Raw genomic sequence first — 27,674 nt, forward strand, 5'->3', positions numbered from 1 at the left:
CTCACTCACTCACTTACAAAAATGAAATACAAATAAAATAGGTGAGTTGGAGAATTCCGTACTGCGAATATAAAAGCATTTATTTGTATCTATTTAGAAACATGCGGGCCCATTTGCTTTCATATTTGCGAACCATTTTCCTGTTATTGGACAAAACAAAACATGATCGTCCTTGTTACTTCCCAAGCCGGAAGTGGCAGCAGGGGCCATTTTTGTCGCATTTTCCGCACTATTCTAAATCATAAAATAAAAACATTCAATCATGTTGACTATTTATAAGTATTTTTATATTGCTATCTAGAGATATATTGTTTTTTTATGACAAAAAGAAGGAAGCAAAGCAAGATATCAGGGAGGTGTCGTCACTTCCGGTCCAACTTTGCGAACCCGGAAACAGTGGTGTAAACACACAAACAGATCACTTTTGTTTGCACGTCTCGTCTTTTCGCGGCCATGCAGAGACTTCAAGTGATTTCGGGACATTTGTGTCCGCCGTCCTCGGGAGAAAAGCGAAGCGTGAGGCTCAGCGATTGCGCGGCGGCGGCGGCGGCGGCCAACGGAGCGGACGACGTGGTTGTCGTCCACGGACTGCGGACGCCCATTTGCAAGGCCAAGCCAGGAGCTTTCAAGGTAAACAAGCTATAAATACGTGACTTTTTTTTCTCTGTCGAGTTATCAACTTTTTGCTTATTTTGCTACCACAGTATTTTATATTACAAATGTTCCTTTCGGGCACCTTTTAAGAAAGGAAAGATCAACTTGGAGACTGCATGAATAAATGATACATTTCTGGAACTTTTATGGCAAAAATTCTACACCATATGATGTTCAAAGCACTTGATAAAAAGAGTAACATTTAATCTCATAATTACACAAATTACGGCCACAAAGTTTCACTTAAAATAAAATGAAATAAAATATCATTGCCTTGCTAAAGGCTGCACGATGATTTGATCAATATTGTAATCACATCTACTAATATTCAACAAACATTATGTACACGTTTTATGTGAAATTCTCCAAAATGGATTATGATTTTACAATAAATTATTTAAAAAAAGAAAATAATCCCATAATTGATTAATCAGATGAATCATGAAAAATGTCTAGAATGAATAAAATAACGTATTTTTGGGGTCTCTTCATGCCTCCAACAAGAAGAATATGAATTACAGACAGGATTGATGAACTGCTTGTCAAAACAAAACGGCAAGAAAAAAGCAGCAATATTTGCCACTTTGCATTTTGGCCATGATTGATGAAGGTGCGATTGTACGCAGCACACAACGCCCGACGAGCTGCTGAGCGCGGTCATGAGCGCCGTGGTGAAGGACGCCGGCGTATCTCCCCACCTGCTGGGCGACGTGTGCGTGGGTGAGCCCCGCCCCCGTCACCGCCGCCGCCTGTCAATCCATCCGAGCCGCAAACGCAGTGGATTGCTTCCGCAGGAAACGTGCTGCAGCCCGGGGCCGGAGCGCTGATGGCGCGCGTGGCTCACTTCCTCAGGTCGGAAGGTGTCGCCAACGCCGTTGGGTGATGTCACCTTTTCGTGATGTCACTGACGGCTGCGCCTTCTTTGCAGCGGCTTCCCCGACTCGGTTCCCGTCTACGCCGTCAACAGGCAGTGCGCGTCCGGACTGCAGGCCGTCCTCAACGTCGCAGGTACGCGCGCACACGCCGAGGTTATTAGAGTTCGCCAAACGGAAGTTGATGAAACCACGATTTGTTCCATCTTTTTTCTTTAATTATTATTCTTATTATTATTTGTTGATGCACTGAATGAGACGAAAGCGCCCGTTGTACATGCAGGTGCCATCCGGAGCGGCTCCATCGACCTGGGCCTCGCCTGCGGGTACGACGATGACCCGTTCGACTACGCGTGAGCAAACACAATAACCAAGCCTCGTGTGTGCGTGTGTGTGTGCGTGTGTGTGTGCGCGTGTGCGTGCGTGTCAGCGTGGAGAGCATGTCTCTGCGTTCCATGCAGAATCCCGGCGACTTGAGCTCCAGGCTGGCGGACAACGACAAGGCCAGAGATTGCATCATCCCCATGGGGTCAGAGGTCGCACGCGCATTCACACGTTCACCGCGTCCAGTGACAACATGGTCAGCGTGCGTGCGTGCGTTTGCAGCGTGACGTCGGAGAACGTCGCCGAGAGATTTGGGATCTCCAGAGAGAAGCAGGACGCCTTCGCGCTGACGTCTCACCAAAAGTAGGCGACACTCGCCGACATTTGGCCTCGCCGGCATTTGGCCTCGCCGACATTTGGCCACGCCGGCGGTTTCGCACTCGCTGGCAGGCTGTTGAGCGCGAAGGAAATTTCAGACACGCCCACTAAAGTCAAGAGGAAAAATTGTGCAAATGAAATGTCAGTCAACTGTAAGCCGCAGGTTTACACGTACATTTACGTATTTATGCTGAAAGATTGAAAAAAGATATATTTGCTGAACCAAAATTGTATTAAAATAAAATAATTATAAATAAATACATCATTAAAAAAATCATAATTAAATAAATGCATAATAATAAAAAGAAATCATAATTATATACATAAGGAAATTGTAATATAAATGAAGATAAACCTTATAAATGTTCATCATTAGGCACAGTTGACATTTTCCAAAAGCAGTTGGAAAAAGTCCAAATCTAGTCCTACTGCTTATTCTTTTTATTTTTTTAATTTGATTTGTAATAATACAATAATATGATATTCAAATAATATATCCCAAAGAAAAAACTACAAATAAAGTCGGTTAGTTTAGCTAAGGTATCATTTCTTAAAAACAATCATTTAAATGTTATTTTGTTACCAAAATTATTTTTCAATGATAAGTTTAGTAGCTTCATGTTGATATCTTTGCTTCAGGCTTGTTTTTTTTTTTTTCCTCTTAGCTTGCTAACCGTTTCAAGGCCGTTATCGTTTTTGGCTGCCCGCGAGCAAATATGTCGGGAGAAGGAAAACAAACGCACCTTCCCTGATGTGGGCGGGGCCTTCGCCCGGGCAGCAACTCAATATATCAAAATACAAGAATTGCATTGAAATAGTGGTTCATTTAAACACGTAAAAAAATAAAATAAAATTAAGTGCCTAAAATAAAAGTTTGGGAGCAAAAAAGGTGAAATGCGAGTGAAAAATGAAATAGAAGATTCGAAATGCACTTTCCTGTCGCTTTCTTCACATCATTTGAAACTTTTAGCTCAAGCAATTAAAAAAAATATTTGGTGATTAAATGAATCATGGATGACTTGTCAGTTAATGATCGAGTTTTTACATTTCAAGCTGTGCGATATCAATTCTCATCTTTTCTCCATTCATCTGTAAAAATAAAACTTATTATTTTGTACGTCACTCAATTCGATGAATGAAAATAATTATTACACACAAATAAATATAAACCATAGAAAATATGAGCACATTTCAAGGAAGGCAATAAAAAGTAACGCATTTGATGAAATGCAAAATTGTGCTGCATTTCTGGATTTAAAAAACGACAACAAACAAAACAAAACAGTCCAGATATTTACCATATAAACGTTAGAGGATTATTTTGTATACATTTAGACATTTGATAAAATATGAACGGAAAAAAATGATGATGTTGCGCAGCTCTCGTCGCGCTTTTCATCACGACACAACAAACGACCTTCGCGTGAGGGTTAGCATTAGCATTAGCCTGCGTTCCTGACAAAGCGGCGCTTTTGTAGGGCGGCGCGAGCGCAGGCGTCGGGCGCCTTCCGCGACGAGTTGGTGCCCGTCGTCACCAAGATGGCGGCGCAGGACGGCAGCGAGCGGCAGGCGAAGGTCACCGAAGATGACGGCGTCCGGCCGGGAAGCACGCTGGCGGCGCTCGCCAAACTGCCGGCCGTCTTCAAGGCCGGCGGGACCACCACGGCCGGTCAGCCCCCCACCGACCGCGCAATGCTAACAATGCTAACAATGCTAACTCCTTTTCCAATGTGACGCCGCTAATACTAATGCTAACTTATCTTCAAAGTGGTGCCAACTCTTCTTTGGTGTCGGGTTAGCAACAATGCTAATGCTAATGCCAACTCCTTTCTGTATTGTTGTCAGGTTAGTGATGTTTTTTTTTAATGTATTTATTTTTTACTGTACTAGAATAAAGTCATTGCACAGCCCCGACAGTAGGTGGCAGTGACGCTCTCATTGTCTGAGTGTGCACAGGGAATGTAAACAATGTTAATAACGTTATTCAGCAGATTTATCTTTCTTTTTTGTTTTCTACGATTATTTATAGACTTGGTGGCAAATTGGTGGTGCTCAAATATGTTCTCCTTCCTGCGCTAATCGGAAATAATTGCGATGCGTTGAGCTTGTGACAGGCTAAAGCTAACCTGCTGACCTCTTTCCGAAGTGGTGTCAGGTTAGCTAATGGCAATGCTAACTCCTCTCTGCCGGTCATATACGTGACGGCGCTAATGCTAACTCCTCAAGTGTCTTCCGGTTAGCGACGGCGCTAACGCTAACTGCTCCGCGGCGGTCAGGTAACTCGAGTCAGGTGAGCGACGGGGCGGCGGCCGTGCTGTTGGGCCGGCGCGCCGTCGTGGAGGCGCTGGGCCTGCCGGTCCTGGGAGTCCTGAGGGCCAGCGCCGTGGTGGGGGTCCCGCCGGACGTCATGGGCATCGGACCCGCCTTCGCCATCCCCGAAGCGCTGCGCAGGGCCGGTAAGATGACGTCACAGGGCGCACTGCGCCGCCGTTTCACTTCCTTTTCAGGACCTTTTTCTGTGCGTGCGTGCGTGCGTTTGCGCACGCAGGACTGGGCGTGGCCGACGTGGACGTGTTTGAGATCAACGAGGCCTTCGCCAGCCAGGTGAGCGAATGGCGCAGCGTGAGGTGAGCGTGACGGCGACGTGTCGGCCGTGTGCTCAGGCGGTGTACTGCGTGGAGAAGTTGGGCATCCCCTGGGAGAAGGTCAACCCCAACGGCGGCGCCATCGCTTTGGGCCACCCGCTGGGCTGCACCGGCGCGCGGCAGATCGTCACGCTGCTGCACCACCTCAGACGACGCCGCGCAAGGTACGCGTGTTTACGTCAGTTTTGTGTATTGTACAGTGGCTGTGTGCGTGCGTGCGTGCGTGCAGGGCGTACGGCGTGGTGTCCATGTGCGTGGGTACGGGGATGGGCGCGGCCGCCGTCTTCGAATATCCCGGCCTGTGAGCGAGCAGGTGCGTGGCCACGCCCACAAGCGGACCACATTTCCTGATTGGTGGATTCCAGCACAAGTTGAAAGAAAAGTTACTTTGAGTTGCTTTGAATTATTTTTTTAAGATCACATGTAATAAGAGCTGGCGTGATGACGTCATCTATGTCATGAGAACGCTCCTCAGATGATGTCACCAAATACTGGCAAGTCGTTGACTATGACAATCAATTATGATGTCATTGATTTTCCATGTTTATAATTCTGCTACCAAGTTGCCAATTATTTCTTGACATGTCGTTCATGTAAGAAAAAAATGAACATTTTTGCGAAATGCTGACGTTGCAGCGATTTCCAAATCACAAGTGCAAAGTTGTGTCGTCTGTTTGTTGTACGTGAGCGCCCTCTAGCGGCACTTGCCTTGTATTTCACTTAGAACTTTCAAGACGTTTGCTTTTCGAAAGCACAATTTTCATGGACCTTTTTGGCCACTTTCCCGTACTGGGATTGGGCCGAATTATTGGGGGTCACATTTTAATCCAGGATTGATTGAAATAACTTTCATAGGCATGGATTAATTTAAATACTAATCCTAGTGTTCATTTCCTGTCTTGAAGGAAGACTCGAGTTGATCATGTGTGACAAAAGCATATTTTGAATATTGAATAAATGACATCAAGCAGACATCAAATAAAATCTCACCGGAAGTTGTTGGATGGCATTTTCATTCATTCCTAATTGTCGTCCAAATGTTTGTTGGTTTGTTTTTCTTCTCATTTCTGCTGCTTTTCATTTCCAATTGCTGGATGCTTAGAAATCATTTTCTTTAGAAGAAGAATTTTCTTCAGAAGAATCTTCTAACTTTGCCTTCCTCCGTTTTGGATCATTGTTCGCCTCCTGTTAACAGAACTAACATTTCGATGTGAACGCCTCCATCTGGTCTGACCTTTCTTTGTCCCTCTTTGCGAACCCGAGTGCTGCTGATCTTAACTGACATCTCAGAAAGAAACGTGAAAGTTTGGGAAAGCGGACCTTTCAGGTTTATGCACATTTTAGACATTTCAATTAATTGAATGATCATTTTGATCCTAAAATTGTCAGTATTTTTTCACTTGCAACATGTTGGTTTAATTGACACATTTTCAATTTTTGATTTTTTTTCACTTTGTTCTCCAGCTGCAAAAACTTGAATTTGGATTTTTGGGGGTGTCTTTCTGAAACGCATTAAAAAAAAAAATCTTGATTTGCTTTCATTTTTTACTCCCCCAGAATGATTTGGACTCGATTCCTGCAAGTGTGCTGTTGCTTTTGATGGATAATCGATAAAAGAAATGTGGGCTTTATTCTGCATTTTCTTGTCAAATTTACAGACCACATTTTTGCACCTAAATCAAGAGTTATTGATTCGTTAACTTAGCAATGCAATATGGAGGAAAACGAGCACAACCGTCTTCATTTTTTTTTTCAATAAAAGCTGTCCCGTCCCAACTTGGTGTTGAATTTTTTTTAATGTCAGAAGTTGTCCAAATCAAAGAAAATATTTTATTCTTGACTTTACAAGCAAATGTGAAAATCACGCCCCGATTTGCGATCACATGATGATGAACATGTCGTGTCGTTCCCAACGCGGCCGACCCCAAAATACGGGAAAGTTCAACGGCGGGCCGCAGATCCAGACGCAAGCGGCTTCATTACAGAACAAGACCGAGTTGGTTGCTTTGGTTTCCCACCCAGGAAGCGTCGTCGGACCTTTAAAGTATTTTGCTTTTCTTCCGTGCTTGGAAGTCGCGAGTTTTGCTCTTAATGGACTTGACCAGCAAAGACAAGCCGGCGTCCGCCGCCACCGACGGCGCCGCCACTGACGGCGCCGCCACTGACGGCGCCGCGTCGGTGCCGGCGTCTCCCTCATGCGCCGCCTGAGCCTCGCCGGCGTCCGCTTGCCGGCACCCTTCCTCTCGGCGGCGCCGCTTCTCGTCCAGGATGCTCTGCGTGGCCCGCGTGCGCTTGTAGCTCGGGTGCGACGGGTCCAAGTTGAAGAGGTGGGACGTGAACATGGCCTGGAAGCGAGGGTCCGACACGTCCACCTGAAAGCGGAAGCGCGTCAGCGCGGTGGCGGAGGAGGCGTGAAAGAGGGCGGACTGAACTCTGACCTGGAAGTGGTCCTCGGCGGGCGTCTCGCCGCTCTTCATCATCTTCTTCTTCTTCTTGCGGCTCAAGTTGTGCAACTCCACCAACTTGTCGTAGTTGAAATGTTGGCGCTTGTCGTCCCGCTCGTCCTCGTCCATCAGCAGGGACATCTCGGCCTGAATTCAGACAAATTCAATAACTCCGCAAAAAACAGGATTATTGATACTCACGTGGAATTTTTTACATTCAAATATTCGCACCTTCTTTATTTGAAAATGTCTCATCTTGTTGCGTCATTAGAGTGTTTCAAATGAATGCATTTTTACGTTTAAACATGTTCTTACTTTGTAAAAAACAACAACAAATAATCGTTCTGATCGTGATTTCAATTAAGACCAAATTAATCGTGATGAATATTTTCTTTGTAATCGAGCAACCCTGTAACAATTAGTGTAACCCTTTTACGCCGTTTCATTTGCTGACTTTTGCATTTTAACGTGAAGTTTGACCAGGGCTGTGCAATGAATTCAAATTCAATTCTTACACTCCACAATTACCAAATCAGCAAAATCGCACAAAAACCCCCAAAAAGCTTCAAAGGTTTTTTTTCTTCTGCTGCTCGATGACATCACTTCTAAGAGACGCAAAATGTCCTCATTCCGGTGAAATCAACGGACTTGAAATGACATTGAAAATCGTCCCCAAAGTTTCACGCATTCAATGAATAAGCAAAGACGAAAACGAAGGACATTTTTGCTATCAGAGTTTGTTTTGTGAACATAAAACGTACTTTCAGTTAGTTCTCGATTTTTAAAAAGCATTTTTGTTTTTATTTTATTTCGTTAACCAAATTGTTTTTTTTTATTTTAGTCTTATCATTACTTTTCGTTAATTAAATTAACATTGGTCTTAAATGAATGTTTTATTTATTTTTTGCATTTCATTTTCTTGCAGTTGTTGCCAACACAAATGAATAAATAAAGAAATATTATTATAAATATATATATTATTACAAATTGTTTGATCCAAAAGAAACTTGCATCTTTATAGTGTTTTTATTTTTTTTAATTGGTCTTAATATTTTTTAATGATTAAAGATGTTCTTGTTTTGTAGCAAAAAATAAATAATAGTTTTTCCGTAATGGAGCCTTAAAAGATTAACGCTTGGCTTGGAAAATCACGTGCACAAACATTTACAAGCGCGCACACTCGTGTGCGGGTACGCGTGTGTGTGTGTGTGTGTGTGACCTCGCGTTGTCGTTCATCTGCCGTGCGCTCGTCTTCATCCTTCTTCTTCTTCTTCTTCTTGTCTTCGCTCGTGCGGTCTGACGAGACCAACAGGGACACGTGCATATTGTGACACCTGGATAGCGAGCGCTCAGCATGCTAGCTGGCGACGCGCTAGCTCCTCCTCACCTGCGGACGGGAGTTGTTGGCGGAAGAAAGGCTGGCGGGGGTCCGCGTGGTCCGGAAGTTGGTCGTCACTGAGCGGCTGGTCCTGAGGAAGAGCGCACGGATGCCAGCGGGTTGGCTTGCTAGCCGCTAGCAATGCTAAGAGCGGGGAGGGGCTGACCTGGTCTTTGTGGCGGTTCTTCTTGGCCTTCTTCTGGTCTCGCTTCTTCTGCAGGAAGTCCTCCCACGGCGAAGGCCGCTGCTCCTGCCGCTCCAGCTTTCTCTTCACCAGCTGCTCCGTCGCCTCCTTCAGGCCTGGAGGTCAAACGCGGGCGTCACAATTGTGTCGTAACATACGAGATGTTTGATTCATTGGCTGACGATTCAAAAAAAAAAAAACATGACTAAAATAATGTTTTGGGGGTTTCTAAACAATTTAAAGAATGAGGATGTGAATGCCCAACTTGACGAGAGAGAAGAATTTTGTCTTCTTTTTTTTTGTCCCTTCTTACCGGGCACCCACGTGACCTCCATCTCCATCTTTGGCTCCTCCTCCTCCTTTTTGCTCTCCTTGTCCTGCAGTCCTCGCAGCAGCTGCCGATACTTGTCCAGCTGCTCCTGGCTTTTGCTCATCTTGCCTTCACGCTCGCCTTCACGCTCGCCTTCACGCTCGCCTTCACGCTCGCCTTCTTCCTCCTCCTCCTCCTCCGTCGCGACCTCCGTCACGACCTCCGCAACCCCCACGTCCTCGTCTTCGCTGGACGACGCCAGGTAGGCCTTGAAGTCCATGTCCAGAAGTTGTTTTTTGTTGAACGTCCTGCTGAGGGCGCTGACGCGCTCCGGGTCCGTCTCGTCCCAGGTCAACTCCACCTGATTGGACCACAAACGCGCACAGGCGTCACGGGACAGTCATTGAGGCGAGGCCCCGCCCACCCACTGACGTGCGCTGCTTCCACTAACAACATGGCCGCTGAGAGGGACCAGCCCTTTGAAACCCAATCCCTGTTTTGAGAAGTGGACTTTGAAAGCCTAACCCGAGTTCGCTCCCAGGGTCGTCATTTATTGTCATGACAACAAGTGCAACGAAACCGTCAAGTGCAGGCCAAGCAGTGCTAAATAAATACAAGATTTTGATGAAAATATATATATATTTTTTTTTTTAAATAAAAATGAAAATAGATCAAAAGAACAGAGAAAAAAAACAAGATTTGCACATAAATGTTTTAATCTTTTTTTGATTTTTTTTTTTTACTTATTATATGTGCTGCTGTTTTTTCTTCCCATTTACATTATCATTATTTTTTTTATTATCCCTTTTGTGCTACTTCCTGTGATGTCACAGCGTAGACTCCGCCTGCTGGTCACATGACTACCTTTGAGGTGGCGCTGGCTGACGAAGTGAAAAGTTTGGGCGTGTACGTCGCCAAGTTGACGTCAGTGGCGACGTCTTTGGGGGGGTCCTCGAACGTCATGTGATCGGGCACAAACCTGGACAGACGGACACGCGCAATCACCAGCGCACGCACGCACACACGCGCGTTGTGACGCCGCCGCCCACAAACACGAACCTGAGGTCCAGAACGGAGCAGCTGCTCTCGTACTCAGAGCCGTCACACTCCTGGTAGATTTTGACGGCGGTGGCGGCGCAGTCGCACTCGGCCACGGCGTAGAAATACTTGAGGCGCTTGAACTGGTAGTCGCGTTTCTTCTCTCGGTACGACCTGAACGGAAACGGCAACTCGTCAACGTGCTTCCAAAGCTAATTGGGAGCTTTCATTACATTTCATTTGGACTTTTTTTTTTTTACTTTTTTAGAGAAAGTCACTTAAAAAAAATGTTGAATGCTTTGTTTTAGTTCATTTTTTTCAAAACAAAAATAAGCTCGCTAGACATTGTGTAATAAATTAAACTAATAATTAATAGTTAGTTTTGTTTTTTAACGAAAGCATTTTTGTTTCGATTTTATTTTGTTAGCAAAAATGTTTTTCCAATTTTTAATTTGAGTTATTTATTATTATGTGATGAATTAAACCAGTAATGAATAGTTCTCTTAGTATCTAAGATGTAGTTTTTGTTTTTTTAAAAAGCGTTGACATTTGGATGCAATTGAAGGCGCATTCGCTTCCTTTAACTCTTTGACTGCCAGACGTTTTCAGAAAAGGGATGCCGTGGGTGCCAGCCGATTTAAGCATTTTGACTGATCTTTCAAGGTCCATAGAAAATTATGTGTTTGGACTATGGAAACGCACATACTGCCAAAAAAAGATTGGACTCTCATCTTCCATCAGAAAAAAAAGTTTGTTTCTACCTTATTCCGTTTTTGAGTAATCAACAATAGAAAATGGTTAGTTTCACCTGTTTTGAAAAAAAACGTCTTTTAACGTCTTTGGCACTCCTCCATAGGATTTTACTAAACGTTAAACGTTTTTGGCAGTCAAAGAGTTAGATGGAGCGTGAATTGCAAAGTGACCTCAATCCACAATAATGAACTTGACATTCAAGTTAAGCCTTCGGGTACCAGATGACACTCCTTGGTCATGCTAACAGTTAGCCGCTAGTCACTTACCTCAGAGAGTATCATCCGATGACGGCGTGATTAATTAGCGGTATCTTAGCGTCCTCAATTAGCGATGGAATTAAATTTGAGTTTGGGACAGCGTTGCGTTGATGTTGCTCGCAACTGCGATGGCCATCAAAACGTCGAGGAAGAAATCCTAAAAGGGAAGTCAAGCTAGCCGTCACGCCACCGCTCGGGCCACCTTCAAAGTAAAAGTCTACTAAGGCAATTTGCTTTGCCGTCAATGTATGACTCAATTTGGTCAACTTTATTTTGAAGTTGGGCTTAGCGTGTTCCGTTGAGCACGTTTCAGCTTCCTTCACATGTCTGCGTGGACGCCGTTGTTGTGGTTTTTTTCCCACCAATCAATCGCGGATCAATTTGAAGCGCTCGCATCCACTCATCAGGAGGTCACCTGTCGTCTTTGGTGTCGTCTTCGGAATCGTCAGGCAGCGCCCGGAGCTCCAGCGGTCCCTGGGACTCCTCCATCTTCAGCCTCTCCTTGCCAAAGTCCGACGGGTAAATCTGCACAAGGACAAAAAGCTCCGGCCAATCAGTGACGTGAGGCGCAGTGGCGTCGGCCAGCGCTTTTGTCTGCGCCATTCTCCTTGCCAGTGCCTTCATTTGGACCGTTTGCGACACTCGGCGACACTCGGCGACTGCCTTACCTTGACGGACAGCACGGCGCCCCCTTCTGGCTTGAAGGAGTTGAGCATGGCCAGCAGGTCTTTGGCCTTCAGGCGGTCCCAGTCCACGTTGCACACGGCAAGCCGGCGCCAAACCTGGAAGAGGCGGAGTCAGAGGCGGAGTCAGAGGCGGAGTCAGAGGCGGAGTCAGGGTGGAGTCAGAGGCGGAGTCAGGGTGGAGTCAGAGGCGGAGTCAGGGTGGAGTCAGAGGCGGAGTCAGATGTGGGCCAGACATGGACCGGGTGGCGCCGGACGGGCTGACCTGCTCGCCGCGCACGGCGTCCTTGCAGAGTTCGCCCCAGTCGTGCTGGATCTCGTCGTCCTCGCGCAGCAGGACGGCGTCCGTCTCGTCGTCCTCGTCCGAGCTGGTCTCCACGTTGCCCTTGCCGCGAGCCAGGTCCGGACCACTGTCGTCCCCGGAATCCGAGGCCGACTCCTCGTCATCCTCATCGGGCGACTCGCCAGTTTGGCTTTCCTCTTCCTCTTCCTCCTCCTCCTCGTCTTCATCACCTCCACACACACAAAAAACAAAAATGTGTACAACTCGAGAGATAGATCGAATCTGTGCATGTTCGGTTTATTTTCCATTATTCCTTTTTTTTAATCCTCATTTGCTTTTTTTTTTCTAGTTCAATGATATTTTATTCAATATAATAACTTATAGTTATCATGATACAAGTTAGTGTTGGACTAGATCAATTCTTGTACTTCTTCCTACTCACTTTCAACATGTCAATTCTGACTTTACCTTTTTAACTTTGATTTTCTTTCTTTCACTTTTATTCTATATTTTGTATCGCATTCATATGTTCAATAAACCAAACCAAATTGATATGTTTTTTTCAGGGCTAATAGCAATGCCGATTATAGTCAAGGAGGCCGATAACCGATATTTGGAGCCGATATGAATTTTTTTCTATTCTTTCTTGTAATCTCTTAAAGCACGTTTATTGCTTATTGTTAATCTTATTATATATACAAATAAGATTGACTTGTGACAAGTAGCACGCTCACCGGGGGCAGACCGGCAAAGATGGAGAAGCCATGCTAATTGCGACGCTAACATAAAAGTGACACAAAATCGTTTCGCATTGGAAAGAAGTGCTTTGGTGACGGAGTGCGCTTTTCACCGATGGTCGGCTGCGTGTTGACGCGGACGTCATCTCATGTCGAGCAGCGAAAGAGCAACGAGGACTCGGGAAAAGACATTCAATTGTGCCGTCTTGTGACTCGATCGGTCATCCTCACCCGTCTTGACTTGCTCTTCATGGTCTCGGTCCTTTTGAGAGATCTGGTAGAAGCGTCTGAGGTCCTCTGCGGTGGAGTGGTCCACGGGCCGCCCCCGCTTGTCCACCGTGTATTTGACTTTGAAGCGCTCGTCGTGGAACATGGACGTGAAGCGCTCGTCGATGGTGATCTTTCGCTGGCGCTCGGGCATTTCCCAGAAACGAGGGTCCCGCTTCACGCGCGAGAAACGCTGGTCCGACGGCGTCCCGTCTTCCTCCTTCGAGCTCTTTTTGCGCGACATGGCAGCCACCTGACAACAATGTCATCACATTACAACATATGACAAAGATCATCATGTTCAAACACACCTGTCACGAAAAAACAACAACAACAATCAAGCCATTTCGACTGTTCTCTTATTTCTGTTAGACTTTGCCGTCATAGTGACGAAACACTTCAACATGAAAACTTTTGGACTTGCAGTGCATATACAATGCCGAAGGGCCAATACATGTGAGGGAAACTGACTATTTACCTGAGGAAGGAATTTATTTTGAGACATGGCTAAACCGTTTTGGAAGAGATATGAGCTTCGGCAGGTAATCTTATAGTTAAAAATGTCAATTTTGTTTGATGACTATGAGCTAAAGTAACCAACGAAGAAATAAACTGTTATATTTGTCAGAGGAAAACGCGGGGAATTCCACAGATGTGTTTCGTGACAATGCAAGTCAATTCATCTTCGAAATTCTACGTACACCAAAGGAAAACACAATAATAGGGTTTTGCAAAACAAACAAACAAACAAAAACGCCCGTTGGACATTTCACTAATGACGAGAAACTTGAGCGTTGTTATTGTTGTTCGACGCAAAATGTGGGCGGCGGGTGAAGAAAGCAAAAAATAAATAAATAAATAACAAATAAAAAGCGACACTGGAAATTGAAACAACTCATGAAATCGCCGAGGAAAACACGAATGAGTTGAAATTCTTACCATCAAACTGGGAAACCGAAATTGTAGACAGCGCCACACGTGTTTTCCCAGCATGCAACGCGGCTCGGCACTTCCGGACTAACTACGGAAAGCAAAACAGAACGAAAAGAACAGATTGCGCGAGTTACGGTACTGAAGAAGAAAGCAAAATTGTTTCTAATGATTTTGGCACTGTGTATTTAACTTACACGGATGTCAAATGTGGAGTAATAATGGACAATGTGGTTACATTGATTGTTATGGCAAAGCTTATTCATTCATAAATGCAAATTTGGAGAGACTAAGCCAACCTTTATTGTTTTTCTGAAGGAACTTATTTCTTTTAAGGATTCACTATAACGTTGTAAGTCTAAAAAGGCTTTATGGCTTTATATTAATATGGTGACCTTTTCCTTTGACCCCCATTTTACTGTGTATGTTGTTTGTTTTCACAGTTTTGTTTTTGTACCACTCGGTGATGTTTCAATTTTTCTGTAAGCCTTTAAGCTTCATTTGTTAATAAAGAAGAAGGGGAAAAAAGAAAAGTACGGAAAGGGCATGTTTAAAAACAAATTGTGGAAACATCAACGTTTGTACGCAAATTTTTAAGACCACAAATACTGTACACTCTTATACGTTCAAATTGCGGCGGGTGGCTTGAGGATTAGGCCTCGTCGGTGTCACGCCAGCCGCGATCCCGCCAGCGCTTGCCACGTGAGTCGTTACGCGGGCACGCTCGCCACATAATCCCACGCGGGCCACGCGCGCCGCATCACATTCCCTGTGGCCGCGCAGATGGCGGTCTGTCCACACGCACTGACGGACGGACGGAGCGACTGACGGAGCGTCTTGGCTGCGACTTGCATGGCAGAGTTTCAATGGCGATCAATTTTCCAGTCTGCCCATTCAACTGACTTGAAGGCTTCATTTCCACAATTTTTTTTGTTGACGTTTTCAGAATGAAGACAAACAGCAAGTATTGTTTCAAGATACGAAATGAGTAAGACTCAAATAAAAATGTTTTTCTCAAGTGGAATTTCACCAAGTGGTGCCCACCGGACCGTTGTAAAAATAAAGAATAAATTGTGAGTCTCAGAGTTACATCTGTACTCAGTTTACAATTTGATTCCATAACAACAAAAATGACAATGGCATAATGTTTAAACATAATCTCGTTCATATTTTTTGGAATGAGATGGATTTACTTCATCATTATTCTTTGATTTTTCTCTTTCTTGATGATAAAATGTCACATGTGACCTCACTCGTCTAAACATGACATTCTGATGAATATTGCATTTGTGCATGAAAATCAGGTCATTGTTATCCATGTCAAGGGAGCGGCCATTTTGCCACTTGCTGTCGACTGAAGATGACATCACAGTCGCTCAGGCAACGGCCAATCACAGCTCACCTGTTTTCTGAAGCTGAGCTGTGATTGGTTGTTACGTCATTCACCAGACGCGTTCGAGAGTTTTCATCGTCCCTTTAGAAACGCTACGGAGGCTGACCTCGCTTTCTTTAAAGGCGTTTCACGTCGCTCGGCAGAGAGCGAGACGCCATTCGACGTCACGACGCACCGAATGCGTTGCCACGTCAATAACAATGGCGGCTACGGACAAACAAAGTTTCTACAAAATGTATTCAAATGGAAATGATTTATGAGAAATGAATCTCATAGTTATGTTGGTGACAACCAAATAAATCGTAGAGAGCAAACTTGTCATGTCAGTCGGGGTTCCTTTGAGTAAAAAAAAAAGTTGCCACTCGAATGGACAAAACGGAGTGACACCGTTGCGGTGCGCTCGTGTGTGCGCTCGTGTGTGCTCGTGTGTGCTCGTGTGTGACCGACAACATGGAGGATTTAGGCCAGAAAGAATTTGGAGGATCGGCTTGTCTGGTCTTTACGTCCTGAAATGTCGATCAAGTTTTCTGGTTCAAGAGGACGCCGACGTTACGCCCATCCTGCTTTGGCCTGAATCTTTTTTTCTCATATCGTTGTGGTCCGGTGTGTGCGTGCGCGTGATGTAATAATTCAATCAGGATTAATGGCCGTCGGTGGCACGCCAGCGGTCCGCCGCAGCTGTTTGGGTGCGAACCCGCAGGCCCGATAACGTGAGAGTGACCGTGAATGGGAAATGGCGTCGTCTCCATTCTTCTGCATTCAAACGGGTACAAGGTCAAAGTTGAACTTTGGGCAAAAGGTGTGTCTCGCCACATCTGGCCAAGTTGTAATTCATGCTTGTGATGGTCCGGGGCTGCTCGGTTGCTTCAGGACCCGGACGAGCTGCTGTGATTCATGCGACTGTCATGTCTGCTTTTTTGCAGTCAGAGCCGTGATTGGTGGTTACCTGCCATGTCATTTCCAGCTGACGGCTAGTGGCAAAATGGCCGCCCCCAGGATAAAAAGAGCTTCGTGTCGAGATCCAACTTGTGAGCTCGTCCCATTCATGTCCTCAGGTGCGCTCATTTGACTAAAGATTGCAAAACGTTGGGCTTCTGAATGTGTCGATGAGATTTAAGCGCTGCTCGGTGCAGGGGCGGATCTAGTCAAGTGGGGCGCGGGGCTGCAGGCCACCCCAAAACAAACAAACAAACACAAATCCTCAGCTATTTATCGATGTCTGACGTCGCAATTTTTCAAAATAACGACATGTATATAAACTATGTATACATACAATTATATATAATTGCAGGTTAAGGAAAAAAATTCAATTTTTTTATGTCTTTGAAGCAGACAATGTGTAAAGCCCAGCGTGAAGCTTTCAAGTGAGGAAAGAACACAGAGAAAAGCGAGAGCGAAGCACAAGAAGAGAGAAATGAAAATGTTGTTGTTGTTGGCTCGGATTCCACGTGAGGAAGGACGACGCCGCCTTTCGCACACGCGAGTGATGCGATGTGGGCCATCAGTAAATCTCCCGGCTGGCCTGAATCCTGATGTTGCCGTGCATGCATGTGCGCGCACGTGAGCGAGTCTCCGCCCCTCTTGACACGACCTCCCCTCCCCGACCCGCGTCCGCTGAAAGCGCCGTCTGAGCTCGGGACGCCATCACATCCTGGTCTTGGGCACGGGCAGCATGCGCGGCCTCCTGGAGAGCAGCTGGCGGCGCTTCGGCCCAGCGGGGCGCGGCTCCTACGACTGGGTGACCCCGGCACCCTCGGCGCGCGAGCAGCAGGTGGGCGCACACAACGCAAATGTCGTCTTTGTTGAACGTTACAAAATGCTCGACGGGAAAAAGCTTGAAGCCGCTTAACGTCCGTCAATTGTGACTCAGTCCTCCTCGGCAGTAGGTGGCGCTACACTGCTGACATATTGGCAAATCATCATCTGCAACAGAAAAAAGTCTTTTTGTCCTTGTTGTCAATGAAATGTGATAGTTTAGTTTTGTAGTTAAAATGTTATTTTTAAGTACAAAATAGTTTGAATTTAACAACAAGAGAGATTTTGTTGTTGAACTTTTTATTCAATGTTGACTCACACTCGTTATCAAAAAAAGTGAATTATTATTTTTTATGCTGAAAAATACAATAAAATATAGCATACATTTTGTTAAATGTCATAAATATATGTTTTAAAGTTCAATGTTCATCTTATGATATACTGCCGTTTGTCGGCCATTTTTTAGGGATGTTCAATTCCACTTTGTTTCAGGCCGATACCAGTATGAGTATTTACAGTTTTACCTGCAATACGTCTGACAGTCTTGAATGTGACGCACTCGCACGCTCGCAGGGCTTCAACTGGAACGACGACAGGAAGTACGAGCTGTGGCTGTACGTGGTCCTGCCGGCGGCGGCGGTCCTGCTGCTGGTCCTGCTGGCGGCGGCGGCGGTCTGGTGGCGCTGCCGCTCCTCCGTCTCCAAGCTGGGCCTGGCCAACGTGATGGCGCTGGACCTGCAGGACGCCGAGAGCGCCGCCGACCTGCTGTCGTCGCTGAGCCGCGGCGCCGAGCGCCACGCCAGCACCAGCTCGGCGGGCTCCGACGGGGTCTTCGTCATGGTCTACCTGCCGCCCCCCTACGAGGAGACCCTCAGCAAGATCACCAGGGCCGCCAGCCTGGGCAGCTCCAAGGACGCCGAGTCCATCAAGATGGAGGACCTGGAGGCCAAGCTGTGCCCGGAGATCCGGTCCAGCGCTCGCTACGTGTGACCGGGCTCTCCCGCGTCCGTCGGCGGGGTCCGTCGGCGGCGCCCGCCCGCCTTTGTTTTCAAGAGGCTTCCAGGACCACCACCTTGACTTGACAGTTTCTTTTGTTCCGTGACCAACAACTTGTAAAGTGGACCCCCGCTATTTGCGGGAAAAGGGACCGCGTCCGTGTAGAACTGACGGCCAATCGAAGTGCATTGAAAAAACACAAAATGAAATGTCAAATGTGCTTCCCACCAAAAATGGGGATTAGTCCCAAAAAAAGAAATTGACAATATCCGCAAATAGGTGAGTATGTGGGCTCCACGGATTTGTGATGATGTCACAGTATTTACATAGCTGGCCCCGCCCACACACACGTCAACACGCATGTACACGCAGGTCAGGGTTGACATTTGCAAACCTTCACCTGGATCTGGCGGACCTTTTGGTGGAAACGTGTCCACGAATGACTCCATCCTGATCTTCTTCTTCTTCTTCTTCTTCTTCCTGTGTTCGCTCTCAGCTTGTTTGTGATGTTCTACTGCCCCCTGCTGCCCAACCATCAATAAAAGAATCCAGTGCAAAATCCATTCGTTGCACTTGTCAATAAAATCGTTTCAAAAGATTTTGTCCATTTCATTATTCATTTATTTAGAATGAATACTGTACATCAATTTCTTAATTCTTAAACGTTTACCTTGTCACATTTTTTAATAAGAAAAAAAAACAGTTACTGAGATTAATTAGTAATAATACATCAAAAAATGTATAGATTTTATTGACTTAAAATTGGTACATCAAACGTCCAAGTCTAAGTTTATGTATAAAAATATAGAATGTAAAAAAAAAAAATGTGTGGGACTAAAAAAGGTTTGTCTTGTGAATGGATTAACAAATTATTCAATGAGTTAAATGAATAAGTACGGGGGTGAATATGACACAATAACTTCATTTGCGTATGCATGCTGTTAATTAGTTCATCTGAATAGTAATCATTTGTGCCCATTTTTAATTGAATTAGAATTAAGCAATAATGTAATTATATTGCACAAATATTCTTTAGTAAAACATATTTACAAGTAATTTAATGAGCAACATAAATTTAAAAAAAAAACTAAAAAGGCATGAAAAGATTTTAATTGGATCAAATGTAAAAGTGCACTAATGTGTACTAATTGTAATAATCACAATTATCAATGATTTTTTAATCCATTTGAACCAATTCTTAAATGAGATCAAAGATGATTATTTTTAAAGACTTCCATTTTAGAGGGAAAGAAAGCAGCAACAACAGTTGAAATTGCAAATGGCGGATGCGCCGCATGCAGGCGACGGCATTGGACCCTCGAGCCATCAGCAGCAGCCAATCAGCAGAGAGGAAGCATTTGATTGGTGGGAATCTGCTGTGCATTTTTATTGAAGAAGAGCAAAGAGAAAACAAAATACGCGCAGACAAGCTCTCCGACAAATATGCTTTTTTTTTGTTTTGTTTTTTTAACATAAGTTGAGCATTTGAAAAATGCGCCGCTTTTGTTCACGTGCAACCTTCAAAGAAGTTGGTGGCTTGGAAACACTCCTTGCCGGCCATTCGGAAAACACTCCTGTGGGGTGGACAAGAAGAAAGTTGTTCAGCGGCAAATACTTCATGTGGACAAAAGTATTGGGACGCAGCAATTCAATCCGTCAACCAATCGGAGCTCGGATGGCTCGGAGCGCCCCGTGGATCGTTCGTTTGATGTTTTTTTGCGGTTGATGTTATGTCAGGGCTGCGCCATTTTTTCAATCATGTTATTATGAATCATGAATGACGCGAAGACTGCAAAGTCAATTCTGGAGAGTCAATTTGACTCTATTTAGAGTGGGACCAAATAGACTCCCTTTTAAATTTACACTTATTGAAATAAGGGATTGAAATAAAATAAAATAAAAAACGAACCCACAACCTTCATCTTGGGAGTCAGCCGATACTGCCCCCTGCTGGTTCATCGCTCGCGCCAGCTGGAAACTTCCCAACTCCAAGAGAGCAAAAACGTCGCTTTTGGATGAAAGCAACCAGTAGGAGGGGCTTAGCTCAGGTGGTAGTGCGGAAGGTCGTGACCTCGTTCCTTAACCCTTAAGTGACTTTTTCTCAAATCTAAAACGGAATCTCTTTGGTCACACTCTAAAAAGAGTCCAGTTTCCGCTACGCAACACTTGACATTTAAAAATGTGCGGCAATGTTCACATTTCGTAAGGATCGTTTTGACAACATTCCTTGAAGATCACGATGTCCCGTCACCTGTCAGCTATTTTCGGAACAGGTGAGTCATGTGGTTCTTCCAAAGGAGGGCGTGACCTGCCATTGTGATTTGGAAATGGCTTTTTTTTTTGTTTTTTTCCATTTGAAAGGCTTTTTACTTTTGCACATTCCAAAGACGCGCACGGCGGGTTCATTGAACGCCCCAAATTGTCCCTAAGTGTGATTGTGAGTGCGGATGGTTGCTGGTCTGTGCGCGCCCTGCCATTGGCTGGCAAGCAGTTGAGGGTATGCCCCGCCTACTGGCCGAAGCCAGCTGGGATGGGCTTCAGTGACCCTCGTGAGGACTAAGAAAATGGATGGACGGGGGGGGGGGAGGCTTTTTGACCCGCTGTTGTGGTCACATGACTTGAGTGGAAGGTGACTTACATCCAGTGGCGACTGTTGACAAAGCAATCCACGTCGTCCTGGATGTCTTCATCGGTGAACGCTTGAATGGGAGAAAGAAAGATCATTGAATGTTGAGAAAGCAGGCGAGTGCACGCGGTCGAACCCGTTCGGGAGTCAACTTGGACAAAATGTCGAATAAGCGCTTTGAGAATGCTCAAATCTAAAGTCAATTCCAAATGAAATCTGTCATTATTGATTGACTGCCAATCAGGTTTCCAGTTGGTGAAGTCGGTCGTGACCCGTGACAGAGCGTCAAAGCAAGCGCTTATCGTGACCTTTTGTCCAGCCGATCAAAAAAAAAGAAAGAAAAAAAAGAAACATTTCTTGAAAAGCTCTCAGCACGTTGATTGGCAGCATCTCTTTTGCGAGGAAGCACGACGAGCGAGCGCGGCGAGCGAGCGCGACGGGCGAGCGCGACGGGCGAGCGCGACGAGCGGCGCGACGGGCGAGCGCGACGGGCGAGCACGACGGGCGAGCGCGACGGGCGAGCGCGACGGGCGAGCGCGACGGGCGAGCGCGATGGGCGAGCGCGACGGGCGAGCGCGACGAGCGAGCACTTTGGCGGCGGACGTGGGAACAATTAGTCAAGGGTTTGCCAAACCTGAGGCACAGCCGCGCCAAAACCACATTCAAATCATTCTGTTGGCAGATTACGTTGCTTATTTGAAGTCATCATTTTCTTATTTAACTCTATTTTTTTGGGGGTTAAAATTTCTGCTCTCCTTTCTGCAACGAACGTACGTTTTTGTTTCTCAAAATAATCGTAGGTCTCGTCATCGCTAATTAGCCGGCGTCGCGCCTTACAGATGACTGGCATGTCTGGTGAAGAGGGTCTTCTGCCCACATTTAGTCAGAACTCTTTTCATTTTCCTTATTTGCTCAGTAAAGCTTTGTGAGTGTTATGGCAATTTCTGCCAAGTGTCATCAAGGATGTTTTTAAAGTCTTATCGTCATGACTGGGACCTCATCGATTTCCACAACAATGGGCCATCATTGTCTGTGGTTCAAGTGTCTGTCGTCAAGGATGTTTTTAAAGTCTTATCTCATGTCCGGTCAACTCCAAGCGGGCTGTTTGGTGGGGGCTGTGTGGTACCGCCCTTCAAGATAGTATAAGAAGGTTGTAAGTGTCTGTCAGCGGGGCACTTGTGAGAGGCTGCAGCCTCCACCTGGAACTCACTTGTGCCCGGAATATTCAGTAAAAATAAAACCTTCGAAGGAAGCGTTCACCGATCTCCAGCCTGCGTTCAGATCATCAACATTCTCTGTCCCCGAAAGACAACGAACACGCGGAAGAAAAAGCTGATCTTCCTTACACCGGCTGCCATCTTTCTGCCGCCGATACCCGAAGCAGAAGAAATGTGCGACTGTTGTGAGCCTCTTGTGGCTGGCGTGGAACCCGATGGCTCGACCGCCGCTTCCCTTCCGCGGCGGAGGCCAGCAAGTGGTCGTCGCTCACCATTCGGGCTCCCGCTGCTTGTCCACCTCTCTTTTGCGCTTGCTAGCTTTTGCTAGCTTCTCCTGCTGGCCATGCTTGTTAGCCGTTCCCGCTTGCTAGCCGCTCTTGTTAGCTGTTCCCGCTAGTTCTTGCTATATGCCTCTGCCGCGAGCTGCTGCCCGCTTGTTAGCCGTTGTATACACTCACTCTCCTGACAATCATGTCATGTTTTTGTGGTTCAATAATAGAAAAGAGTACAGCATATTGTATGTGGAGCTTCAAAACCTAATGGAGCAGGGTTCCCCAATTCCAGTCCTCGAGCTCCGGAATGCTGCAGGTTTGAGATGTTTCCGCCCACCAACACACCAGATAGGAAAGATCAGGATCGGTATCAGGCATGCTGATAAGCTGATTACATGAATCGGGTGTGCTAGTGGGCGCAAACATCTAAAACCTGCAGGACTCGGGACCTCGAGGACCGGAATTGATGAACGCTAGTTGCTTAATTACTTGCGGCCCTAAAAAGCGTCTTCAAACAACTGTAACCCTCCTTTTGGCCCAACTAACAAAAAGTGGAATTGGTGACTCACCTGTGCAGGAAGTAATGCAGAAGTTGTACGTCCAAGGATTACTTGAGAAGCAGAAATCCTTGTCTAACAGTTGGAAGAGTCCGTAATAAGTGCGGACAGACGGCCGCTTTGCCATGATTAGCGATTCGAGATCCCGCCGCGGCCGCAGCAGGCCTCCTTTGGCCGCCTCTTCCGAGCTCCACAATCCTTCCACGTGTTTCTTCAGCGCCTCAATCTCTGCCTGCTGCGCTATCTGGGGGGCGACGGCGTCGGGAAATTGTACGGGGACGTTTACAAGCGTACTTCTGACTGCCGCTGTGGTGATTGTCGGTTCGGTTGGTCTTGTGGTGGTAGTTGTTGTTTGAGACTCAGGGCCTCCTGGGGTGGTAGTTGTTGTTTGAGACTCAGGGCCTCCTGGGGTGGTAGTTGTTGTTTGAGACTCAGGGCCTCCTGGGGTGGTAGTTGTTGTTTGAGACTCAGGGCCTCCTGGGGTGGTAGTTGTTGTTTGAGACTCAGGGCCTCCTGGGGTGGTAGTTGTTGTTTGAGACTCAGGGCCTCCTGGGGTGGTAGTTGTTGTTTGAGACTCAGGGCCTCCTGGGGTGGTAGTTGTTGTTTGAGACTCAGGGCCTCCTGGGGTGGTAGTTGTTGTTTGAGACTCGGGGGCTCTTGTGGCGTTAGTTGTTGTTTGAGACTCAGAGGCTCCTGGGGTGGTAGTTGTTGCTAGAACTGCAGGGGGTCTTGTGGTGTTGGTTATTTCTTGAGGTTCAGGGGATCTTGTGGTGTTGGTTGTAGCTAGAAGTACAGGGGGTCTTGTGATGTTGATTGGTGCTAGAACTGCAGGGGGTCTTGTGATGTTGGTTGGTGCTAGAACTGCAGGGGGTCTTGTGGTGTTGGTTATTTCTTGAGGTTCAGGGAGTCTTGTGATGTTGGTTGGTGCTAGAACTGCAGGGGGTCTTGTGATGTTGGTTGGTGCTAGAACTGCAGGGGGTCTTGTGGTGTTGGTTATTTCTTGAGGTTCAGGGGATCTTGTGGTGTTGGTTGTAGCTAGAAGTACAGGGGGTCTTGTGATGTTGGTTGGTGCTAGAACTGCAGGGGGTCTTGTGATGTTGGTTGGTGCTAGAACTGCAGGGGGTCTTGTGGTGTTGGTTATTTCTTGAGGTTCAGGGGATCTTGTGGTGTTAGTTGTTGGAGCTTCAGGGGATCTTGTGGTGTTAGTTGTAGCTAGAAGTACAGGGACTCTTGTGGTGTTGGTTGGTGCTAGAACTGCAGGGGGTCTTGTGGTGTTGGTTGTAGCTAGAAGTACAGGGACTCTTGTGGTGTTGGTTGGTGCTAGAACTGCAGGGGGTCTTGTGGTGTTGGTTATTTCAAGAAGTGCAGGGGCTCTTGTGGCGTTGTTTGTCTGCTCAAGCAAGACGGGAATGATAGGGGTAGTCCTGACCAAGCTGGTGTCCAGATTTGACACTTTCTCCAATTCACATATGACTGCAAAGCATGAAGACAACGTTATTCCTAGCATAGGCTTGTGTACAAAACCTTCCATCTCAGTCTTGTGCATTTAATTTATGAAGATGATGTCCCAAAGTTCTGTCCAGTATTCAACAGACTTCTCACCTACTGACATGATGAGCTCTCGGAACCTTTCAATGCCTCCAGGTAGCTGGATGGCCTCTTCCAGTCTCCTCTTGAGTTCACATCTGGTGACAATGCGGCCCTGGGACAAGCTGGGTACCAGAACCGCCAGGACCAGCGGCCACATCATCCAGTCTGACCTCATCTCAGGAGCGTCTATGAGGACAAAACAAAACTGTCATAACACAAATGGTGCTAAAAATGTCACATGATTGGCCAAATAAACCAAGTGAGTAGTTTCAGATTGTTCAGAAAATGGAAGGATTTGAAGATCCGGTTGTGAGGGGAACCTTCTGGAGCCCAGCCGGGGCGAGGAAATGGCTGGTGAGTGTCTTGTCTTGTTTCTTGTGACCGATCCAGACAAACGCCACAAAGTCGCTTTCTGCTCAGAGACGTGAGCCTCATTCAAGACATTTGACAATCTTTCAAATACACGCAAGCGGCAAAATGGAGAAGTAAGAGAGCCGGCGCTAAAACTGTTTGAAAGGCGCCACGGCTTCGTGTGTTTCCAGAATGCAAGTCTTCTATTTTGCATGAACCAAGCCTTTACTTTGCATTGTCTCATGTCATGTGACTGACGACCTTGTGTGTGCTGCGCATGCGCGTTGCAGTCCGGAACTGATCAGGTGAACCGAGTGCAACAACCGCAAATATAATAGACCATGTTGCAAGTTTTGTTTCGTTTGGCGCGCTTCATGACCACAGATACGTCTCTTTTTGAATCGGATATTTGTAACGTAGGTTTGTCCATCTATGGACTCAAGAAGGGAATTTCTGCTACAATGGCATCTTTCCTGTGCTTTCGGAATCACGGCTATGATGACCTCCTGCCAGGAAAGGCACAATTCAAAGTTGTCACTAAAAGTAGCCACTAAATGTTTGATAGCATTCTGATGTGAACCCATCAGGGCCTGGCGCTTTATTAAGTCCAGAGTCCGCCTTCTGCAATGCGCCCCTCGCCAACTTGGCCATGAAAACTTCATTCGGATCTTCTGCATCAGTCAGCAGACTTGACTCGAGCTCGCACACTCGGGAAATGTGACCACCTTTTGGGAACATCCATTTGTATTTTACAATGAATGTCGTGGAGGTCATGTTTCACACGCTCTCGCTGCTTCTTCTTAATTTATGTCAGAATTGTTTTGTTGCTTTGCTTCCAATCTTCCTCTTGTAAATTTTGACTAGAAAAGAACATTTTTATCTTTTTATGGATGATTTTACTCATCACATAATTGTGTTTTTCATTTACCGTCATTTGTTTGATCTTATGTACAGCACTTTATTATGATGATGATGATGATGATATTTTTTATCATTTGTTTATTGACTTGTATGTATTCATGTAATGCAATTGAGAATAGATTGTCATTTTCAATTTCAAAGTGGCAGAAGACAGCAACCGCCGCGATTGTTGATATCAATAAAGTTGAGCTGAGATGACTTGACAGAAATGTGTCGGTTATCTTAAATTGGGCCTGTCGGGTTTGTGGGTGTAAAAAGTGTCAGGCTGTGAATTGCGCATGCGAAGAGATGCGTAACCCGATCTGATGGAACGCAACAAGATGGCGTCTGCCAAGCGCTAACTTGCTGTGCACTTCATTATGCGCGTCCTTGGAGACTTTTGAAGAACAATTCAACTGATGGAGCAACAGGAGCGCCGACGAGTATCGTGCGCGAACCAGCACAGGCGACCGCTGTGTGATTAAGCAACAACCCGAGTGCCGCGCGTACTTTAGCAAACGGCTGACGTGTCGTCATCGGATGCCAAAGCAACATGACGACGTCACGTAACGTGCAAATGTGTATGAATATCGCATACGTCAAATAAATAGCAGAGTGCGTCAACAACGTGAGTCGAGACGATCGCGTGCGGAGCCGTCACAATCCGATATTTTTCGACTCCATCGAATAATCACATAGCATTTTATTTTGGATTAAAGTGTATTGTGAAACCATTTTTTTAATCGAGTACTGTATATTGATCAAATATTGTTGTTTATTTGGCCAAGTTTAGTGATTCAATTCATATTGCAGTAGTGCTGTCACTATCGAATATTTTTCAGAATCGATTCATCTATCAATTCTATTCAATTGGATTTCTTTTAATTTTGCGACCCCCAGATGACTGTTTATTCACCAGTGATTGGTGTTTATTTCGTACTTCATATTCATAAAGTGATTAAAAAAAAATGTTGTAATAAGTCACCGCTTCGGTCAATGTTTTCCAAATTAAAACAGATGTTTGCAAAAGTCTTATTTTGATTAAACACAGAAGATAATCAGTCTGACTGAATCAGTTGATTTGCTGAAATCAGAGCATTTGGTCCATTTTAAAATAAAATAATCCAAACAAATACTCAATTATCAATTGACTTGGCCATCAATTAGTTGTTGATTAATTGAATACTTTTGACACTTCTCATTGTGTATGACGACATTATAACAGATTTTTAAAGTCTTGTGCGTCGATTGAAAATCTTAATAGCAGGACGATTGCTAGCGACCGTCAAACAACATGAGAGCAGATGAGCATTAAACAGGACGACATTTGGACGAGACACACGCACACACGAACAGTCCCGTGGTTAGCTCGTTCGCTAGCTAGCTAGCGAGCTAGCGAGGTGATTGTGATGAAAATGCAAATCAAACAAATGTGTTCTCACCACGTCTGAGTGTTGCTTGTGTCAGAGCAGGCTCGCTTGTGTCACGGCATTTTCGTCTTATACGCGGAATTGTGGACAAACCTGTTTGTATTTTGGACTTTCCACATCCTTCTTCGTCATTTGCCGCATTGACTTGGACCCGAGTCAAAATTGCATGCCTGACTGCCTGCAGCGTCTCGGAACAAATTAATGGGTGGATGGAAACACAACTATTGTGTCGTAATTACATTATTTTGTCACTGCTATGTCCATTTTTGGTGTGTTTTTTTGCTTTTGTTTACATTTTTGGGATGAAATTGAATGCAGACATTTAAAAAATGTCAAAATGGGGGGAAAAAAGGACATGAGTGTTTTTTTGCATAGCAGTGACGATTTGTTTGCATATCTAGAGAGGTTGCAATCATTATTAGTAGTCATGCTACCTATTTTGTTTTTTTC

At 45.6% G+C, this 27,674-nt stretch overlaps 4 protein-coding genes across 12 annotated transcripts; 2 read left to right on the forward strand and 2 right to left on the reverse strand.

The window, feature by feature from the left end:
• Window positions 1-383: 383 nt before the first annotated feature.
• acaa1 (acetyl-CoA acyltransferase 1) lies at window positions 384-5,868 on the forward strand. 7 transcript variants are annotated; one of them, XM_077570371.1, is made up of 12 exons: window positions 384-630; window positions 1,281-1,374; window positions 1,449-1,506; window positions 1,583-1,662; window positions 1,810-1,852; window positions 1,957-2,055; window positions 2,133-2,213; window positions 3,707-3,897; window positions 4,505-4,684; window positions 4,777-4,832; window positions 4,892-5,037; window positions 5,103-5,868. In XM_077570371.1, the coding sequence occupies exons 1-12, from the start codon at window positions 454-456 to the stop codon at window positions 5,176-5,178; spliced, it is 1,281 nt and encodes a 426-aa protein (XP_077426497.1). In that variant the 5' UTR covers window positions 384-453; the 3' UTR covers window positions 5,179-5,868. The 7 variants fall into 7 exon arrangements, with proteins under 7 accessions (XP_077426497.1, XP_077426494.1, XP_077426492.1 ...); XM_077570368.1 differs by having other exon boundaries at window positions 1,265-1,374; window positions 1,957-2,213; XM_077570366.1 differs by having other exon boundaries at window positions 1,265-1,374; window positions 1,957-2,213; window positions 4,505-4,832.
• A 782-nt stretch (window positions 5,869-6,650) lies between these two features.
• Window positions 6,651-14,257, reverse strand: esf1 (ESF1 nucleolar pre-rRNA processing protein). Of its 2 annotated transcripts, none has more exons than XM_077570362.1 (13): window positions 14,147-14,257; window positions 13,172-13,460; window positions 12,186-12,433; window positions 11,906-12,019; window positions 11,653-11,762; window positions 10,249-10,401; window positions 10,054-10,168; window positions 9,193-9,550; window positions 8,862-8,995; window positions 8,705-8,786; window positions 8,537-8,613; window positions 7,312-7,464; window positions 6,651-7,245 (listed from the first exon to the last, which is right to left on the reverse strand). In XM_077570362.1, exons 1-13 carry the CDS (start codon window positions 14,198-14,200, stop codon window positions 6,913-6,915), a joined length of 2,220 nt encoding a protein of 739 aa, XP_077426488.1. In that variant the 5' UTR covers window positions 14,201-14,257; the 3' UTR covers window positions 6,651-6,912. The 2 variants fall into 2 exon arrangements, with proteins under 2 accessions (XP_077426488.1, XP_077426489.1); XM_077570363.1 differs by lacking the exon at window positions 14,147-14,257 and adding an exon at window positions 13,686-14,103.
• Window positions 14,258-16,150: 1,893 nt separating this feature from the next.
• smim28 (small integral membrane protein 28) lies at window positions 16,151-18,812 on the forward strand. 2 transcript variants are annotated; one of them, XM_077571278.1, is made up of 4 exons: window positions 16,151-16,329; window positions 16,454-16,585; window positions 16,860-17,301; window positions 17,859-18,812. In XM_077571278.1, the coding sequence occupies exons 3-4, from the start codon at window positions 17,203-17,205 to the stop codon at window positions 18,273-18,275; spliced, it is 516 nt and encodes a 171-aa protein (XP_077427404.1). In that variant the 5' UTR covers window positions 16,151-16,329; window positions 16,454-16,585; window positions 16,860-17,202; the 3' UTR covers window positions 18,276-18,812. The 2 variants fall into 2 exon arrangements, with proteins under 2 accessions (XP_077427404.1, XP_077427405.1); XM_077571279.1 differs by lacking the exon at window positions 16,151-16,329 and having other exon boundaries at window positions 16,530-16,585; window positions 16,863-17,301.
• A 185-nt stretch (window positions 18,813-18,997) lies between these two features.
• Window positions 18,998-27,335, reverse strand: LOC144054594 (uncharacterized). Its single transcript, XM_077569717.1, has 5 exons — window positions 27,237-27,335; window positions 24,556-24,729; window positions 22,966-24,426; window positions 20,920-20,980; window positions 18,998-19,855 (listed from the first exon to the last, which is right to left on the reverse strand). Exons 2-5 carry the CDS (start codon window positions 24,716-24,718, stop codon window positions 19,789-19,791), a joined length of 1,752 nt encoding a protein of 583 aa, XP_077425843.1. The 5' UTR covers window positions 24,719-24,729; window positions 27,237-27,335; the 3' UTR covers window positions 18,998-19,788.
• Window positions 27,336-27,674: the final 339 nt, after the last annotated feature.

Source organism: Vanacampus margaritifer, chromosome 7, assembly GCF_051991255.1.
Source record: "Vanacampus margaritifer isolate UIUO_Vmar chromosome 7, RoL_Vmar_1.0, whole genome shotgun sequence".
NCBI classification, from domain to species: Eukaryota; Metazoa; Chordata; class Actinopteri; order Syngnathiformes; family Syngnathidae; genus Vanacampus; species Vanacampus margaritifer.